General features: G+C 34.9%; 1 protein-coding gene across 50 annotated transcripts in view; it reads left to right on the forward strand.

Annotated features, from left to right (window-relative positions):
- The window catches only part of CLASP2 (cytoplasmic linker associated protein 2), a 217,789-nt gene that overhangs the window by 120,336 nt on the left and 80,292 nt on the right, over window positions 1-17,161 (forward strand). For 29 of the 50 annotated variants that reach the window (XM_077991295.1, XM_077991306.1, XM_077991299.1 and 26 more), the window contains 4 exons: window positions 5,137-5,307; window positions 8,113-8,220; window positions 13,438-13,544; window positions 16,561-16,805. In XM_077991295.1, coding sequence (XP_077847421.1) covers window positions 5,137-5,307; window positions 8,113-8,220; window positions 13,438-13,544; window positions 16,561-16,805 — 631 coding nt within the window. Of the gene's footprint in view, window positions 1-5,136; window positions 5,308-8,112; window positions 8,221-13,437; window positions 13,545-15,226; window positions 15,251-16,560; window positions 16,806-17,161 lie in introns of all 50 variants that reach the window. The other 21 variants (XM_077991296.1, XM_077991307.1, XM_077991302.1 and 18 more) reach the window with 1 other exon arrangement.

Consider the following 17,161-nt stretch of genomic DNA (forward strand, 5'->3'; position numbering starts at 1 on the left):
ACACTGGAGTCTGCCCAGGATTGAATACTGGCTCTTTGAGGTTATTTGAAGTTACTGTACTTCTATAATTTCATCTGTAAAATGAAGAGGATAATAGCATCTACATAGGATTGTTGTGAGGATTAAATGATGTAGTGTATTTAATATACATAAAATATTGCTTAGCTTTGAATAAGCACTATATATGTTAGCTAATAAAATTGTCATTTTTAAATTTTTTTAAAATTTTAAAAAATTTTAAATACTACAGATGATCCTTATTATTATTCTTAATCAAATGTCAACTGAATTTTAGACTGCTTTTGTGTACTTCTGTACCTTGTTATTCTTAGTGCCTTCAGTAAAAAGATAAATAAATAATGAAATTAGGAAAATTAAAGCATAAAGATAACAACCAGGAATTTCCGTGTCCATTGTCTAAGGATACAAATTAATTGTGAGATATTAGTTCTTTTCTGAAACAATACTGAGGCTGATGTCAGGGCAAAGAGTCCAAGGGCCTTTTTTTTTTTTTTTTTTTTTTTTTGCTTTTTTTTAAATACTTAAGAGACCTCCTTTTCATGTACATTGTAAGTAAAGATCACTTCACTAGAAAATAGAATAATTTTTTGCATTTGGCTTTTCACTTTGAAACCCATTCCATAATCCTCCACATCTCCTAAATTGTGAAAACACAATAATTGGCTTTCTTAGACTAAATAGGACTTTAAGATTAGAAGACTTTCCCTCTGTAAAATCATTTGGGTTTTATATTAGAGGGACTTTTGTTTGTTTGCTTGCTTACTTATTTGAATGACTATATGTTCCATTCCAAATTCTTTTGTTAAAAAGGTATTATGTAATTTGTATGCAAGTTTCTTTACAATATATTTGCACAGAAATATTACTGTGATCATCATCCTTACTTTGTCATAAAGTGATTCATTAGGGCTTGCATGGTCTTACCGTACCTTTGTATCACAACTTAGAAAAAAAAAGTCTCTCAGATCAAAGCAGGTGTGTTCTGATGGCTAACCAAAATAAATAAATAAATGGAGACTCAAAGGAGAGATCACTAGACCTATATTTATGACAGAATTGTGTCTCTTTTTCTGTTGGTAGTGGCTGGTTGTATACAAATGGTTGTACAGCCTGTCAGAAACTTTGTCTCCTCTCCTCCCATCTTTTGTTTTTTTTTGGTGCATCTTAAGAAAGATGACATTTGTAGCTTTTTCATGTAATTTTTCTTCAGCTGTACAGTGTTGTAGTTGTTCCTTGTAAGTAGTTTTAAATTAAATGTTTAATGAAAACAAACATTTAATGATTTTGATTTCGACTGTCAGTAGTAGAAAAGCTGAAGAATTTACATTTACTGTTGCAATCTCATTTCATCTGCTTTGTACATGAGTGTCTGATTTCAGTTGATTAGCTTTAAAAACTACTAAATGTACTGCTTTTGTTAAAGACATCTGTGCTTTTGGGATTTTTTAAAGTTTGCTTTTTTTGCTTTAGGGTTTTTAATTTTCTGAGAACTGACTAAAGCTTTCTTATTTCCATCTGCCATCCATTTAAAAACTGCTCCTTCCCTCTTCATGGATTATAATCCTTACCCTAATTCTGCCTTTACACTTGTTCAGGATCACAATCTGCTAATACCATTGGTGGTAAGAATCTATAGACTTTATGTGTGCATCTATTGTTTGATCCCCTATTTTCATTATGAAGAATGGGTTCTATTCAGCAGAAATTCTTAACATCATAGTCTATCATTTGTAGTCATACTGGGGCAGAAATTGCCAGTTGTGATTTTTCTTTGGCCTTTGTCTTATTACCAGAATTTTGATTTGTTTTTTTTAATGTCACAAGTTAATACTGTGGATATAAACATTCAAAAGAAACAGGAGCTTTTGTCATGCTTTGAAATGCTATAAAAACTATAAAATGGTAGTTTGAAAACTTTAGGTAACACAAGAGAAAATAGGTGTTCGATGTCAAGTTTTGCAAATATGGGTATTTTCTAGTAGCATGCTATTCCTTGGATATATCATGACACTTTTCATCAACTCTGGTTTTCCTAAAAGAAATAATTAGTGTTGGCGGCTCTTTACTGGGGAAGGAGCCTTGGTATTTTTTCCTAAGTATGAATAATTCCAAACTGGGTCATAGGTACTAGAATTATCACACTCTTGGTGGGAATCAGGAGTATTGCACAGGAGAGGGTAATGATTAAAGCAAAATGAACACTGACAATTTTATTTCCTAGGATAGGGCAGGAATGAATTTAAATTTATAGAGTGCACTTGCATAATTTTTAATAAATTCAGTAAATGTAGAGTAGAAAGAGAAGTTACTCTGTTTCTGAACTGTAAGTTTCCTATCTGCTGAATAGACCCACATTTCAAGAAATTCTGCAGTCTCTCCTACCAACACTTCCACCCCCCAAATTTATATTGGTTTTAATAGAATACCATATTGTATGTGCTCAGTTCATTATTTATACATTTTATATTGTTGCGAGTTTTCCCATAAAATATTCCATTGGCCTATCTTGCATTGTGAGTTGTGGCATGTTGGGTGTTTGGATGTTTTTGGTGTGTGTGTTTAGTTTAGACACTGCATGGAGAAAACAGGTTCCTTATATGAGTATCCTTAAGGTTATAACTGAAAGAAACTGGATTTAAAGATTCTTCACTTGAAACATCATGAAACGTTCAAATGAGCTATTTTAAAATACACTTGAATAATTTCCTTACAATAATTTAGAATTCCTTCTATACAGATAGTAAATTGTTAATTGCATTGGAAGCACTGCTTTGTTTTATAATATTGTTATCACTAATAGGAAATAAGTTTCATTTCGTATGCTGGTAAAGTTTAAGAATTAAGCAGGAATATAAATTGTATTCAGCAGGACCATTCCAAGAAAATTGTAGTAAGAATCACAGATCGCCAGCCCATGGACCATGTCTAGTCTGTCTCCATTTATGTATTATTTGGCCTATAGAATATGATAAAAATCTGGAAATATCAAAGCTTTCATTTTTGAAAAATCCCAAGACCTATCCACTATCACCTCAAGACAGAGGTGGCTAGAACTAAAAAGTCACCTCTCAGTCTAGGAAAGGGCAGGCACTCCCCTCTTGATCAGTCGTCTTACTACTCCCTGCTTTACACAGTGCCCCTCGCTTTTTTGACATCCTGTGCTTGTCCCCATTGGCATTTGAGTCTCTGTGGAAATGAAGCCTGTTTGGGTAAAACTGTATATCATGTAATTGTACAGCCCTCTTACTGGGTAGAAGTAGTGCCCACAAAGGGAAAAGGTTGCTTTCATGAAGATTAATTTAACTGCAACTTTAATTTTTCTATTACTCTTCTGAATCTACATTTAGACTATATCTTGGAGTTCTTATCTAGTCCATTTTTCTATTCAGCGTAGACATAAAGTGCTTTGATTGACAGGGAGCTTATCTCCTTAAAATTTAACCCTTGCATTTCTAGTTTAAAAACATGTTTTTAAAACTTTTTAAACCCATGCACAGTCTCTGAAAAGATTTTACTAACTCTGCCTGTGTTCCTGACCACATGTCCACCTTCCAAAACGGAAAATTACTCATTTGAAAAGAGACCGGGCGTGGTGGCTCAGGCCTGTAATCCCAGCACTTTGGTAGGCCAAGGCAGGCAGATCACGAGGTCAGGAGTTCGAGACCAGCCTAGCCAACCTGGTGAAATCCTGTCTCTACTAAAAATACAAAAATTAACCAGGCGCGATGGCAGGCGCCTGTAATCCCACCTACTCAGGAGTCTGAGGCAGGAGAATCGCTTGAACCCGGGAGGCGGAGGTTGCAGTGAGCCGAGATCGCGCCACTGCACTCCAGCCTGGATGACAGAGCAAGACTCTGTCTCGAGGTGGAGGGGACGGAAATACAAGAAAAGAAAGAAAAGGATCTGATTCTTTTGATGTTTTCCCCTTACTCCCTTTCTACCCTTAGAACTTCTGTAACCCAGAATGTCACTACCCAAGAGCGCTCTGTTATTTGAAGACAAATAGCAAAAAGCAAGTTTCTTTTTCAGCTGGCCCACTTTTGTCAGCATTTGAAATTTAATTGTGTTAAGTTTAAAAATATGTCTCATAGTAAGACAGATAGCTTTGCTGTACCCATTCAGAGAAATCTCAGCAGGCAAACTATTTTAAAATGCCAACAGTTTATCATTATTATATACTTAACAAAAAAATAGTGATAGAATTGCTGGTTTTTTTTTTTTTTTTTTTAATACAGTCATGCTCTGCATAACCACATTTAATCAATGACCACATATGTGACAGTGGTCCCATAAAACTATAATACTGGGAAGCAGGTGAGGAACAGAAGACTACATATTGGGTACAGTGTACATTGTTCAGGTGACAGGTGCACCAAAATCTCAGAAACCACCACTAGAGAAGTTATGCATGTAACCAAACACCACCTCTACCCCAAAAACTATTTGAAATAAAGCTTTAAAAAATTATAATACTGTACTTTTACTGTACCCTTCTATATTTAGATATTTTTAGATACACAAATATTTACCATTGTGTTACAGTTGCCTACAGTATTGTTAATGGCATACTGTATAGGATTTGTAGCCTAGGAGCAATAAGCTATATGCCATATAGCCTAGATCTGTAGTAGGCTATACCATCTAGGTTTGTGTAAGTACACTGTGATGTTCACACAATGATAAAATCACCCAACAACATGTCTCTCAGGATGTATCCCATTGCTAAGTGACATATGACTATATAGCTTGTTCACACAGAACATGATAGCCATAGGAAATGGATTGTCAGATAAGTGATTTCTTTGGAAATCTTGTATACCATTTGTGTTCTAAAAATTATGATGATATTGTCCTTATTAAACATAGTGTCTTATACCTCCAAAACTCGAAGTATATTTAGGTGATTTACCATTCAGTGCTCATATATGTAGTATACCTTTTTTTTTTCCAGGTTATAATTATATTTAAATCTTCCTCGGTCTATTTCCTTTGAGCGTAGAACCTGTCATACTATCACAGTTTTCTCTGTATTATCAATATTTCTTGAATTTTTATCCTTTCAGCAAATTCTGTTGGTGTTTAATCTTAACATTTGTATATGTGTTTGGTGTTCAGCTGGTAGCCGGTCTGGGTCTCCAGGAAGAGTTCTGACCACAACAGCCCTGTCCACTGTGAGCTCTGGTGTTCAAAGAGTCCTGGTCAATTCAGCCTCAGCACAAAAAAGAAGCAAGATACCACGGAGCCAGGGCTGTAGCAGAGAGGCTAGTCCATCTAGGCTTTCAGTGGGTAAGATTTTTTTTTTTTTATGTGAGACATGTGACCCTTTTTAAAATTTTTTTATTTTTTTCAGGCTTTAGCAACATTGAAGACTTTGGAATACAATTAGGCACTTACAAATTGGAAGAAAATAACTTAAAAATTCAACAGTTGAAGAATAGGTTATGAGTTGAATTAGGTATCTTAAACGTGTAATTCAGGGCCTGGCGCAGTGGCTCATGCCTGTAATCCCAGCACTTTGGGAGGCTGAGCGGGGCGGATCACTTGAGGTCAGGAGTTTGAGACCAGCCTGGCCAACACTGCCATCTCTACTAAAAATACAAAAGTTAGCCAGGCATGGTGTTGCATGGCTGTAATCCCAGCTACTCGGGTGGCTGAGGCAGGAGAATCTTTTGAACTCAGGGTGAAGGCTGCAGTGAGCCAAGATCACACCACTACACTCCAGCCTGGGCAACAGAGACTCTGTCTCAAAAAAAAAAAAAAAACCCAAAACAAAACAAACAAACCCTGTAATTCATAGGAGCTTTGAAAAATATAGCTAGTATTTTAAAGGAAAAGGTTATTGTGGAATTTTATAACATATTTATCACATATACACATATATATATACACAGTTGCTTGTATATTTGACATTCGTGTTATAGTTCAGCCCTATTCAAATACTAGTAAACTTTAATATTTTCTCTGTGTATTGATTAGGACGTTTTAAATTTCAGATGATAGAAATGACAGTCGAAGCCAGCTTAAACAATAAAAATGGATTTATTGGTTCTTTTAAGTTTGAAGATTGTACAACCTTCAGGATTGATTGATTAACATTGCTATGATTAACCCAGAATCTGTCTTATTTTCCCTTTCTCTCACTCTCCCTTCCTTCTTTTCTGCTTTATCAACCATGTTGCTGGCTTTGTCCTTAGGATAGCTGCTGCTTGATACGTCATTTCCAGAGCAGAAAGCCCCTAATAATTCCAGTTTATTTTTAATAATTTTTTATTGTTTTAAGTCTTTTGCAGATTACCTATGTAACTTTAAAAATATTCTCATATTTAAAGAAAATACTCACATTTCTATTTCTTGTTTCATCAACCTCAATCAGTATCTCAACTTCCATACTTTTCCTCCCTTCACCTTCCACTCTTAGAGTTATCAATTTTTATATTATTAAAGTTTACACATACATTTTCTTCTGTATCCACAAGCAAGTCTTACGTATTTGTTCCATAAGTTGGCTTTAAAAGATGAAAAGCTATAAATAACATATACTGTGTTATGAGTAAATGAATGTTGTTTGCAGCCAAGACACATAGTGTACTGTGAACCCATTTCTTCCCAAAGGTACACTGATTGTTAGGGACCACTTGAAGGAGAATGTTCCTGTTATAAGGAGATGAATTCTTTTCTCTTATATTCCTACAAGTTACTTACAATTATGCCACGTTTTCATTTGCTGTGTATATAGAAAGTGACTAAGAGTAATGTGCACTTCTCATATCCTTTAGTATTACTTTCCCTTCAGTATTGCTGAAAGGAAATACGCAATTCCTTATTTTTTCCAGACTTTCTTTTCAGTACTCTCTGGATTAGTTGCCGTCTAGGCCTCTTGCTCAGCTATCTTCTTGAGATTCCCATTTGCTGCTTTCCTGGTTTGAATCTCTCCCTCCTGGATCCTCTTTCTCTTCCTTTGCTCTTTTGCTTTGCTCATACACATTCTCAAGTAAATTCCTTAGAAATTGTATGTAAGAGTCAAGCTTTTTGAAACCTTGCTTGTCTGAGAATGTCTTTATTCAGTAGATGGCACAGATTTCTTTTGGGCGTGCAGACTTTGAATTACTGTTCCTAGCACTTTTCATTTGTTCTGTGCCTGGTATTTGGCCCATGAGCGTCTCAAGTTTTCATCTAACTAATTCACTTCCTTTTGTTTTCCAGACATTATTTTAAATTCTCTGCTCCACCTTTAGTCAGTCTTCCCTCCTGTTTATTGTTTCTTTCTTTCCATATTTGTGGGGTTTTCATTTGTGAGGAGGTGAGAAAAAGAATGGGAATTGAAAGCACTGGCTTATTTTTTCCTCCTTTGTTTTTGTCTGTTTTAGAGACAGGGTCTCGCTCTGTTACCCAGTCTGGAGTGCAGTGAATGATCATAGTTCACTGCAGCCTGGACCTCCTGGGCTCAAGCAATCCTCCTGCCTCATCTTCTTAAGTAGCTAGGACTACAGGCGTATGCCACCATCCCCAGCTAATTTTTGTATTTTTTTTTTAGTGAGACAAGGTCTCACTATGTTTCCCAGCCTGATCTCGATCTCCCAGCCTCAAGCAGTTCTCCCTCCTCACCTACCCATGTTGCTGGAATTACAGGAATGAGTCACTGCACCTGGCATTTTTTCCTCTTTATCTTGAACTAAGAACTTAAGAATAGGTATTTTACTTTAGATTAATATTTGATAAGTATAGGGTTTTTCTGTCTATTAAAACCAAGATTTTAACTTAAGATACCAAAAGTGTTAGAAACCTCTATAGTTCTGTGAACAAAGAGAAAAATTAAGTTGTACTATATTGTACAGTATGTTAAATCTTTTTATTCGCAGCATTTTTGGTTTAGTAAAATATTATTTGCCGTTCTAATTTCATACAAACTAGAGGACCATATTTAAGAATTTAACTGTATTCCTGGTAATGCTTCAGCAAAAGTAATTTCTTTTCAACCTTAGAAAAATGTAAGTTACTGATCAGTCTTTAAGAAAGAAAAAAACAAAATTTTTTCAGATGCAAACTCTGTTCTGTTTTCTCCCTTACTGTACTGCTGGTGCTTCACACCAGCCCGAAGCAGTCGTATTCCTCGACCAAGTGTGAGTCAAGGATGCAGCCGGGAAGCTAGTCGGGAGAGCAGCAGGGACACAAGTCCTGTTCGTTCTTTTCAGCCACTTGGTATGTATTCTGGCAGGTGTTACGTGCATTGCTGTCCATTGTGTCATCACTATCCGATTAACTTCAGCATACCTGGGATTCAGCTTTCTTTGTTGACAGATCTTTTTCTGTCATTTTGAGGAAATTTTTTTCTGTCATTTTGAGGAAAGGGAATTACATGTTTGGGAAATTCCTTTGACTTGATTTACATGTCTGAAATGAATATGTTAGTCATCGTATTAACAGATTGCCTTCATAATCAAGTAAATGTCACATAGATTTAAACTTCAGAATATTGAAGTCTAGATCTTTCTTAACAGGTAAACCTACAAATTTAAAGATATTTAAATATTTAATCTCAAGTGAAATGTGGACTAGTTTGATAAAATACTTTTGTCTTTTTCAGCGGAAATGTTAACATTTCAGCTTAGATCATTTAACTTAGGTTACTAAAAAGAATGCCACAAAATAATATATGAACTACTTGTTAATGGTAGGGATTAACATTTTTATAGTATTTTACAGTTTAACAGTCATTTCCTATGAGCTAATGCTCTTGTCACAGCAGTAAAACTTGTTTGTCCCCAATTGTATTGTAACCTTGATTGTAATACTGTATTTACCTCAATTATAAAAATATTAAATGATTTCTTAAACAGTCAGTATTAGGATAACTGGAGAGGTATAGTTGTGTATGTACCTTGAGAATCTTTAGAATTTCTGCATAATCCTTCAGCATTTTAACTAGTACTTTGTTTAAATGCACAAGCCTGTAGCCATTTCAGATTTTTTTTCTTTTTAACACAGTGTAGTTTACTGTAAGACTTAGAAGGTTGCTCTTCAGACTTTGAAATGCTCAGGGAGAACATAGTTCTACTTATCCAGTGGATTCTTATTTTCTCAGATATATATGGTAGTATAGAATTTTTTTTTTTTTTTTTTTTTTTTACTATGGAGTCTCACTCTCTTACCCACGCTGGAGTACAGTGGCACAATCTTGGCTCACTGCAGCCTCCGCCTCCCAGGTTCGAGTGATTCTCCTGCCTCAGCCTCCCGAGTAGCTGGGATTACAGGCACCCACCACCACACCTACCTAGATTTTGTATTTTTAGTAGAGATGGGGTTTCACCATATTGGACCAAGCTGGTCTCGAACTCCTGACCTCAGGTGATCCACCCCTTTCGGCCTCCCAAAGTGTTAGGATTACAGGCGTGAGCCACCACACCTGGCCAAGAATTTCTAATGGTTAATTTCTCATTCTCTAGGCCATTTGGCTCAAATATACTAGGCATTTTTGTACTGACCTAGAAAACCCCATTAAAGCTAGAGTCACAGGAATATGCTCAACCCTTGTTTGTGTTCCAGCCCCGGGTGCCAGAGAGTTTCCCTCTTTCTTTTCCCTCTGTGGGGAGGTGCCAAAGTAAAAAGAACTGTTCCACATCACTAAGGTTGTGTGTGGCAGGTACTTTGTCAGAGATATTTTTAGTTCATATGCAATAGAGTTAGTCTGCAGAGTGTCTGTATGTGTGTATGTGCACGCGCACACACATATACGTGGTGCATCCTCATGGATATACATTTAAAGAAATGAAGTAAATCCGGCGTGTGTATAAAATAATCATGCCAATTTCAGAAGTGGAGGGAAGTGGAGTTGGATGTGTAGTTGTTTAAGAATGTATGTTATAGGGTCAGGTGGCCTGGGTTCATTCCCCAGCTACGTAACCTTTCTATGCCTGAGTTTCCTCATCTGTAAAACAAGGACAATAATAGTGTGTACTTCTTAGGATTGTTTCGGAGACTCATAAATGAGAAATACATTAAAAACTCCCTCAAGGCAGTGCTTGACACATAATGAGCACTCTGTCGTGGTCATCATGGTCATCATCACTGCCACCACTGCTGCTGCTGCTGTTACCATTCTACCTCTTCCCCCTGAAACTCTAATCACTTACCCTAGAAACAGTTAAATTACACTGCAGTGGCAAGGATCTCAGATTTCTTAATGGTACGGGCACCTGCATTTATATAATGTTGATATTGCAGGTTACTAGAAAACATACCAAGAAGAAACCAAAATGTGTTTCTGGACTTTGTAAATCTGTACAATAGTTAGAGATTAGAGGACCTTTATAATCCACTACTAATTACTGTAAAAGTAAGCATGGTTTAATATGCCAGTTCTTAAAGAAATATTTTGTCTAGTCATTAATATTCTAGATTCATCTCAAAGCTTCCATTTGACAATTTAAAAATTACTTAAATTTTGATATTAAAGGAAACCATTTTCCTGATTCTCATGAAAGTTCCTATTTGCACTGAAGATGACTAAACCTTTTAGTCATAGTTTTAGAAGAATTGGCTTTTTTATAGCCGTTTTATTTACATATAGGTACTGCATAGCAAGGCAGCAGATTAGCCCTGTTTGTTTTGCAGGGATGCAAGGTAGCATTCCCAGACATTAAGTTGTTTTTGCTATTCCCATTCTCTGCTACATTTGCCTACATTCTTTGGTCCTTTCTATTATTTGTTTCTTTGGTGGAATCCCCTTGTTGCTCGTGACTGGATATTGTTACTCAGCAGATGAATCACAAGTTTAGTGTGAGGGCCCTAAAGCATCAGAAATAAATCAGAGCCAAGCAAAGTTTAACTTCTCTGGAACTTGCACCTTTAGTTTCCATTTATTTCTGGAACCAAGATATTTTAAAGGCTTACTTAATTTCAGACACCTATTATCTTCAGTCACAGATAACTATTGATTCTGTAAAGTGTTTCAAAGATTTTTGTCCACTAGACATTTCTAAACTTGTTCAGCTCTTCCTTATCATTTTAGAAATTATTTCTGTTAGGTAAAATTAAAACTAACAATGTATTTTAGTTTATTTTTCTAATGATACCAGTCACCTTTCAGGGCTAACTAAACATTTTGTGCAGCATTCTCTTAATTTAATCCTCCTTTCTTTCAGTCTTCCTGTTTGTTAAGGCTGTCCTGTAGCAAACAAAAGAGTGACATTTTAACTGCTGTAATTTATCTGGGGAAGAATAACTTTCTAAATTAAAGTAATATCTTTTATTAAATATCAAAATGCATTTTTTGGCTATTCATTTCTATATGTAAGAAAAGTTGACTTTATGGTGTTATGCAAAATATGCTAAATTTAGATTTTAGAGCAGTATTAGGGAGATATGTCACAAATTTCTACATTTTGGTTAAATTATTAGTATGTTTTTATATTCAAATGTGCCTTGATATTTAAATAATCTGCTGAATGCAGAATTGGTGTTATGTGAACCATTATGGAAAATGTTAATGTTAACAAAATGAGGTGTTTTAACTTTTGAACAATGTAAATTAAAGATGGTACATCTACTGTTTAAGGGCAGAGGAATTGAAAGTACAGATACTGAAGTGTATCACTAGTAGTGTGGCTATAATCAAATTAATTAATCTCTGTCTAGGCTTTAGCTTTCTCATCTTTCTTAGTTTGTTCAGGCTACTGTAACAAAATAACATAGATTATGTGCTTTTAAATGACAGAAATTTATTTGGCATGGTTTGGGAGACTAGGAAATCTAAGATTAAAGAACCAGCAAATTTGGTGTCTGGTGAGGACTCATTCCTTTGTTCACAGATGATGCCTTCTCATTGTGTTCCCAAATGTTAGAAGGAGCTAGCTAGCTTTCTGGGGTCTCTTTTATAAGGGTACTAATCCCAATCATGAGGGCAAATTGGCTCCCAAAGGCCCCACCTATCTCCTAATACCATCACCTTGAGGATTAAGATTTCTACATATGAATGAATCGGGTGTTGGAGAAGGTCAGTCAGTTAGACCATAGCACCATCTGTAAAATTGAATACTAATTTACTGCCTCATTGGATGTCAGAATTAAAGGAGATAAGATTTTATTAGTTACTAGTTACCATGGTGGTTTTTTTTTTAAACTATAATGTTCGTATTTTTGTTTCATGCTTGTACCTTCAACATTTCCTTCCATTTGAATACTTCTTTTGTCTCCTGTAGGCCTGTCTGTCCACTTAGGTGTAAGATGTGTTTTTGTGTCAGGAATGATGGTGCAATGCTAATGTTCCATTGCCCGATTTGGCAATACTCTGATCATTGACTATAAAGAATAACACCAGTGTTAACTAACTCTCCTTGCCTGACAGTAGTGCTGCCACTATTCCTTGTTTCTGTGGTAATAGATGAGGTTTGTATGGTCCTGTTATTCCAGCCTCCAGACACCATTCCAGATCAACTGGTGCCCTCTACGCCCCCGATGTGTATGGGGCCTCAGGTGAAGGATGAGTACATTTTCACTATCATCTGGCATTCATCTCAGTTTTCATCCTTTTCCGTTTCCACTAAATAATATTCATGTTTTAAAATTGATTTGTTTTTATTATTTAAATTTAATTCGTTGGAGAATAAACTTTTTTTTTCTTTTCTCCCAAGTAACATTTTCCCCTTTAGCAACTATATTGAGCATTTTTCTTACTGGTATATGGACATTTTTTGTATAACCTGTTGTGTCATTTTTAAATATAGAATTGTTTTTATGTTCTCATCATTGTATGTTGTGTTTTTTTTTAAAAAAAAAAAAAAAACCAAAATGGTGGATGAAGTGTTTTAATTGTAAATGATAGTATAGAAAGCAGTTGAGGGGGAGAATTCATCTCTGGTTTGTCTCTGTATACCTCAGAATGTCGGGCACATAGTAGACACTTAACAGCTATCAAATAGATATCTCTTAGTTGTAGAATAAAACCAACTTATCTTGAAGGAGAGGAGATGATAATTAGAGCTTATTTTCCTTGTAAATTTCTCGTGTCTCTCATGGATCTCCCTAACCACTATTGGTTGAGGATTGATCTTTGTTCTGGGTTACTCTGTGATTCAACCATATGGATGATATTTGCCTGAACTGATAGAGCTGGATTACAGGGCTATAGACTTGCAAGCCCTTAGTCTGCCAGCCGTGCTTTCTTCTACCTTGTGGTTATAAATAAATAGCGAAATAGTGACTGTTCTTTATTTTTCACACATTGTCAGTAATTTTAATTGCCTTTACCCTTTTATTTTGCCAAAAACTAAATGTGCCCAGAAAATACAATATTGCTTTTAAAATGCTTTGCCCCATTGGTTTTTTTTCCTTCCCCTGTAAGGGTCTTAAAGTCTCCCAACCTGACCCTGTTATATTTATGACTCTTTTAATTCTGTTTTCCTTCTTTTGATGATTTAGGTCCGGGTTACGGGATCAGCCAATCAAGTCGACTGTCGTCTTCTGTTAGTGCCATGCGAGTCCTGAACACAGGTTCTGATGTGGAGGAGGCGGTAGCAGATGCCTTGGTACTCTTCTCCATTTTCTTATCATTATAAATGTTCCAATTATGAAACTATTGAATGAGTAAGCCGGTCTATCCATGTGGGAAAGGGGATAGGGAAAAATCAGTGATTAAATCTAAAGATAAAATGTGGACAGTGTAAAAAGCAGAACAATATAATTATTGATCTTTATTAATCAGAATTGTATACCACGGCCGAAATTACTGATGGGCTATCAGAAATATAAATATAGATGTCTTTAATATGGTAATATGTTTTATACACTGTAGTATACTTAAGGTAAGGGAGATAAATTATATAAATATGTACACTTAAAAGCATGTAATTTCAAGTCTAGCTTAAACTTTGGTATTTAGGGATTATTTTACTTTGGTGTTGGATTTTGTTTAGTCTTCTATCTGTGTTTTTTGAACTAAAATAAAGTACAACCTCGACAAATTATAATTAAGATACAATTATATCTTATAGTTAGATATAATTCATGATTCTCTATGTCTGACACATTAAACAGTGAGATTTAAAAACATGCTCTACAGATCCATGATAGCTTGTCAGAAGATTGCTATACATATATCATTGTTGTTTTTCTCACTTAAAATTATGTAAGAAGTAGCATTTTTAAAAATGTATATAATTGGCTTTGGCTAATTTCCCAAGTTAATTCAGTATCACTTCCTCTTTCAAATTATAATACTAATCCTATGTTTGAGAAACATTTACTCAGTTTCTTACCCAGAACTTATAAGAGATCTCATCTTTGTTTTGAAATTAAAAAAAAAAATGTTTCCTAAAATTGTAGATCCCATCTTAACTAGTGTTGATATAATACAATGTTTGCCGCATAGATTTGAAAAGGCAAGTTTTTAAAAAGATTCATTGGTAATAGCTATAATTTATTGAATATCACATGTGTAGTTCTGTGCTAACCATTTCACTGTGCTGAATATTTCCCGTTACTTCAGCCACTTGATTATTTTTTATAAATTAATATAATTAAGTAGGGACTTTGTTCTCCTCAGCATGGGATATATTGATCACATCTTGTTCTGATGATATTAAATTAATCAGATGTTTTTGATTTGCTATTCCTCATCCCTGTATCTCAAATCATGTTTTCTGGGTTTTTTCAATTGGATAATTTACCAGTTAAATTCTACTTACATAAATGTTATGAATTGATTGGCTTATTCTTGAACTATTACTTAGAACACTGAGATGGTGTGTTTGAATTGTATGAGGAATGTTTAACTACCAAGGCTAAAGTTTGACTCCCAGTAATCTGATTCTGAGTACTTCCATTACTTGCAGAGCACAGAAGTTCCACTTACAACTACCAATTTTAAGGAAAAAACTTTCCAGCTAGTAAGCCTAATTTGTGCTAGAGAAGATCAGAAATACATTTAACTTTGGAAATGACAAAAGGATCCAAATAGGAAGAACATTTAGGTTTCTTTGAGAAAACTGGTTATGGGAATATTTTTGTAGCATCACTATTTCTCTTTGAACTAAAGAATATTGACAAGATTAAAGATAGAGCCTGCTCATAAGCAGTTCTTTGTACCTATGTGTGAAAAAAACGTAATGTTTCTGATCATAGGCATTGTTAATGCCGACTTCACTGTGCTGATTAGCAAAATGTTCTTCATTATTTTCAATTTTTCTCTTTAAAAATTTACTGCTCTCAGCTCTTAGGAGACATACGGACTAAGGTATAGACATTGCTATTTTCTGACATCTTATGATACGATAACTTTTTTTTCTTTCATCAATTTAACAAATGATGGTCTTCTATTAAAAATTAAAGTAGAAGTAAAATCCTTAGACATACATCTATTTTTCTGTAAATATGGTTATCAAAAGAGAGATACTGCTTGAATAATGTCCTCTGGAGGTGCTCATTCTTTCAGCTTGACTACTTCATACAAATGAAATGAGGTCATTCACACTGACATCTATAACAAAAGTGATCCTAGAGCTTAACACAAGAAACATTACCATTCAAAATTAAGCTAGTGTCTCTAAATCAATATAAGGTTTTTAGTGATGGAAACATCTCTTAAAACTATTTTGAATTAAATCGTGTTTTTTTAGATTTTAGACTTTGGATAACTTACTGCCACCTGGAACTATTTTAAATTATTGTGTTTAATCTGTTTCATAGACATCTTCACCACTCATCAACCAAAATTCAAATATCAGATAACATAAAGATTTGTTTTCAACTCTTTTAAGGAAATCTTAAATAAACTATTTATTCTTTCTCATTTCACTTGAAATATGCAAAGTATAACTGGCAGTTACATATATTAAATAAGATTTAGATGTAAAGAAATCAAAGGAATCTGAATATGCTTTCTTATGTTTATTGAAGTAAACAATATAGATACATTGAGAAAAGCATAGAGGGCTCTCAAGGAGTTTGCCTCCTTAAAATAATAGTAGACTAAATAGTTTTTCATCATTCTTTGTATTTTATTTCTCTAGGAGACATGAGGGTTGGGTACAAGGGAAGGAATAGTGGCAAGAGAAGTGGTAATGGAGGTTAAAGGAGAATAAAGAAAAGATAGAAAGACAGAAAAAAAATGGAACTTTATACATGGAAAATATTTTTCTGATCCATTATACTCTTTCTTTAAAAAGGTAATATTTTCTTCTTACCAACTCAGATTTCTAATACAAGTTCTGTTCATTTACATTCTAGTAGTTCTTGGTTTTTCATGAAAAGGGGAAAGGAAAAACCCAATTTTTTAGCACTTCCCACTTTACATATCTGAACTTCCATATAGTCTTATTCTGCTTCTACCACTTTCCATAGTTAAAGAATGTTTTACCTTCTGCTAACTTCTAAAACTTGTTTTCTGAAGGAAAACTGAATACTGATATTCTGTTATTACAATGATTAGGAGCATGCTTTGCATTGATTTTAAAACAAAAATCAATCCTTTTGTGGTCAGTAGAAATTATGAAATGCCAATGTATTCTTTTGGCCACTGCTAATGAGATTCTTGATGTATAACAGAAAAAACCAGCTCGAAGAAGATATGAATCATATGGAATGCATTCAGATGATGACGCCAACAGCGATGCATCTAGTGCTTGTTCAGAACGCTCCTATAGTTCCCGAAATGGTAGTATTCCTACATATATGAGGCAGACGGAAGATGTGGCAGAAGTCCTCAATAGATGTGCTAGTTCCAATTGGTCAGAAAGGAAGGAAGGCCTCCTAGGTCTGCAGAACTTATTGAAAAATCAGAGAACACTAAGGTGAGATGTTTTGTCTTATTTGACTTTGTTTCTATAATACTTTAGAGATATTGGTATAGAAACAGACTTGTCCTGAACTCATATGATTGCATCAAAGTGTTTTTCCAAAGCTTCAGTCTTTGAGGACCATCTATACCTTCATTTACTAAAAAAAAAAAAAAAAAAAAAAAATTGGTTGTTTTTTTTGTTTTGTTTTTTTGAGATGGAGCCAGACTGGAGTGCAGTGGCACAATCTCGGCTCACTGCAAGCTCCATCTCCTGGGTTCATGTCATTCTCCTGCCTCAGCCTCCTGAGTAGCTGGGACTACAGGTGCCCGCCACCATGCCCGGCTAATTTTTTGTATTTTTTTAGTGGA

The sequence above is a fragment of the Macaca mulatta genome, chromosome 2 (assembly GCF_049350105.2).
Source record: "Macaca mulatta isolate MMU2019108-1 chromosome 2, T2T-MMU8v2.0, whole genome shotgun sequence".
In the NCBI taxonomy this organism is placed as follows: domain Eukaryota; kingdom Metazoa; phylum Chordata; class Mammalia; order Primates; family Cercopithecidae; genus Macaca; species Macaca mulatta.